Source organism: Rhodamnia argentea, chromosome 2 (assembly GCF_020921035.1).
Source record: "Rhodamnia argentea isolate NSW1041297 chromosome 2, ASM2092103v1, whole genome shotgun sequence".
Classification (NCBI taxonomy): domain Eukaryota; kingdom Viridiplantae; phylum Streptophyta; class Magnoliopsida; order Myrtales; family Myrtaceae; genus Rhodamnia; species Rhodamnia argentea.
The window spans coordinates 8,685,743-8,688,016 of record NC_063151.1 but is presented as its reverse complement, the minus strand read 5'-3'; the positions used below and the strand labels follow the sequence as shown (position 1 = coordinate 8,688,016).

Here is a 2,274-nt window from a genome sequence, read left to right as displayed (position 1 = left end):
AAATAATAATAACCATAAGAAATTCAACAGCGACAAGAAGAAATCGAAGAATCTTGAGTTAGGTGCAGGTGAAGAGTCCCTCTTTTCCCCAAATAAATATATTTTAGTCGGAGTGAGATCTAATCTTCGAGCTTCCACTTCAAACTCCCCACTGAAGTGGACAAGAAGAAAGGAAGCTAAAGCCACGTTATACTTTGATATCTTTTCCTTCCCTCCTCTTCATAAGCTTCCTACTTGTTAACCATCACCACCCCCTCTCGAAGCAAAACATACTGCTCCTTCCTCTCGATCAGAAGATCATGGACGGCTTGAATGTGATGGCGAGGAGGGTCGAGATTGATCGGAGGGCGCCATTCAAGTCCGTCAAAGAGGCGGTTTCGCTGTTCGGCGAGAAAGTCCTCGCTGGAGAGCTGGTTTGTACCGGCAAGCCCAAAGAGGTAACAGTATGTTCAAGGGTTCTCTAGTTCTAATCCTTCACTCTTTCCATCCGCTTTTAGCAGTTCATAAATTGTTCCTTTCTGCAAGTGTTCCTATCCATACAGCCACTCCGATTCCTTTTTGATTACTGTGTTGTGATCACTTGGGTACATATGGTCAAGCTACATGCATGAATTTGCTCATCTGTGTCGCGTAAGACTTCACAAAAGATGATCTTTCTTACATTTGTGTGTACTTGAAAACAATGCATCCTCTCAGAACATCAGCCAAGATTCATCCAATGTGCTTTGGGTAACATATGCAAAGATCTCAGCTCGAAAACCAGGCGATGATTCGCACAGTAGAAATAGCGAATACACCGGAATCCGTCTCTATAATTGACATATTAAGCGCTATGGCAAACCGTTAAAAAGACTGTTGAATGAGACCCAATTGTTTTAAGTCTTCGTTCTAGCGGTCTAACACATCACTGCAAATAGAAAATGTCATTTTTTAGATCTGTAATGTGTAGTGTTATTGTTCTATTAAATTCTTTTCCTCCAACGCAAAGCGTTCTAGTACAAGCTACAAGCTTGCGGGGAGATCAAGTCACCTCTTAACGATGATTCTCGATCATCACGTGTGAAGGAATAAAGGTGTTTCATTTCAGTCGCATTTGCTCTGTACATTGAACCATTTGCTAATTTATTGTTATTATGTTACAATTTTCTAAATATAATTTACTAGGATCAAAAGGGATTAATTATATAAGGAAGAATTTTCTTTCCGTTAACGCATTAACACGCTTTCTCTAACCAAATCACTGTTTTGCTAGATGCAGCAGAATGGAGTCAAAGTCAACCGGCATGCCCATGGCCCCGACGGTGACGACAGCCTCACGGAAGAGCTGAGAGAGACGAAGCAGAGCCTCCAAATGGCGAGAGAGGAAGGCCTGTCCATGGCCAAGTCCCTCTCTTCCCTCCAGGAAGAGCTCGCTCGGACCAAGCGCGAGCTCCACCATCTCAAGAAGCTGGAGCGCCACAGGGATTCCGGCTCGAACTCGAAACAGAAGCACCCCGCCGAGGCTGCCGGCAGCGGCGGTGGCGACGACGAGAAAGAAGATGTCAAGTTCGTGGAGAAGACGACCACGGAGTTCCAGAAGAAGCGGTACGTGACGTTCACGAACCCCGTGTCAGTGGCTCATCACATGGCGGCACCGCTGGCGACAGTCGACGAGGCAGTGCTGCGGAGGCATCCCTCGCTGCGGACGAAGAAGAAGAAGGCGTTGATTCCGCTGGGCCAGCTCATCGGGGGGATCTTCTCGAGGAAGAGAGGGAACAGAGCTGAAGCTACGACGTCGGCGCTACATGCATGAGGATGTAGTTTAATTTTAGTTGGAGAGTTTGGTCGAACAATGGTGGATCGATCTCATCTTGTCTTGATTACCTTTCTTTTCCCTCAGTATACTTGTCTGCAAAATCGAAGATGACAGAAAATAAGCATAATTTCCCCCAGGAAATTGTTGGTACGAGATTCCAGCAATTGCTTCATTTTTTCCGATAATTTGTTGATAACTTGCAAATACTTTTTTTTATCAGTGAAAAGGGTGGGACGTGACAACTAGTGTCGGCGACTTTAGGCATCTCCATCTCGATAGTAGTTCCACCCGCGACAGGAGATTCCATTTGAGTCATAGCTACGGCCCATTTTATGCAAGTCTATCATCACCGTCCCACCACAATACTCGTGGGAGTAGAGCCGAGATAATCCCACACCATGGTGTAGGTATCATGGCATGACCGATCTTGCGCCTATAGGTGGCCGGTTCCGGGTTTGGAACCGCCGGTTCCGGCCCAA

At 46.0% G+C, this 2,274-nt stretch overlaps 1 protein-coding gene across 2 annotated transcripts; it reads left to right on the top strand.

The window, feature by feature from the left end:
- Window positions 1–233: 233 nt before the first annotated feature.
- LOC115738783 (WEB family protein At1g75720-like) lies at window positions 234–1,921 on the top strand. 2 transcript variants are annotated; one of them, XM_030671521.2, is made up of 2 exons: window positions 234–437; window positions 1,262–1,921. In XM_030671521.2, exons 1-2 carry the CDS (start codon window positions 300–302, stop codon window positions 1,790–1,792), a joined length of 669 nt encoding a protein of 222 aa, XP_030527381.2. In that variant the 5' UTR covers window positions 234–299; the 3' UTR covers window positions 1,793–1,921. The 2 variants fall into 2 exon arrangements, with proteins under 2 accessions (XP_030527381.2, XP_030527380.2); XM_030671520.2 differs by having other exon boundaries at window positions 1,253–1,921.
- Window positions 1,922–2,274: the final 353 nt, after the last annotated feature.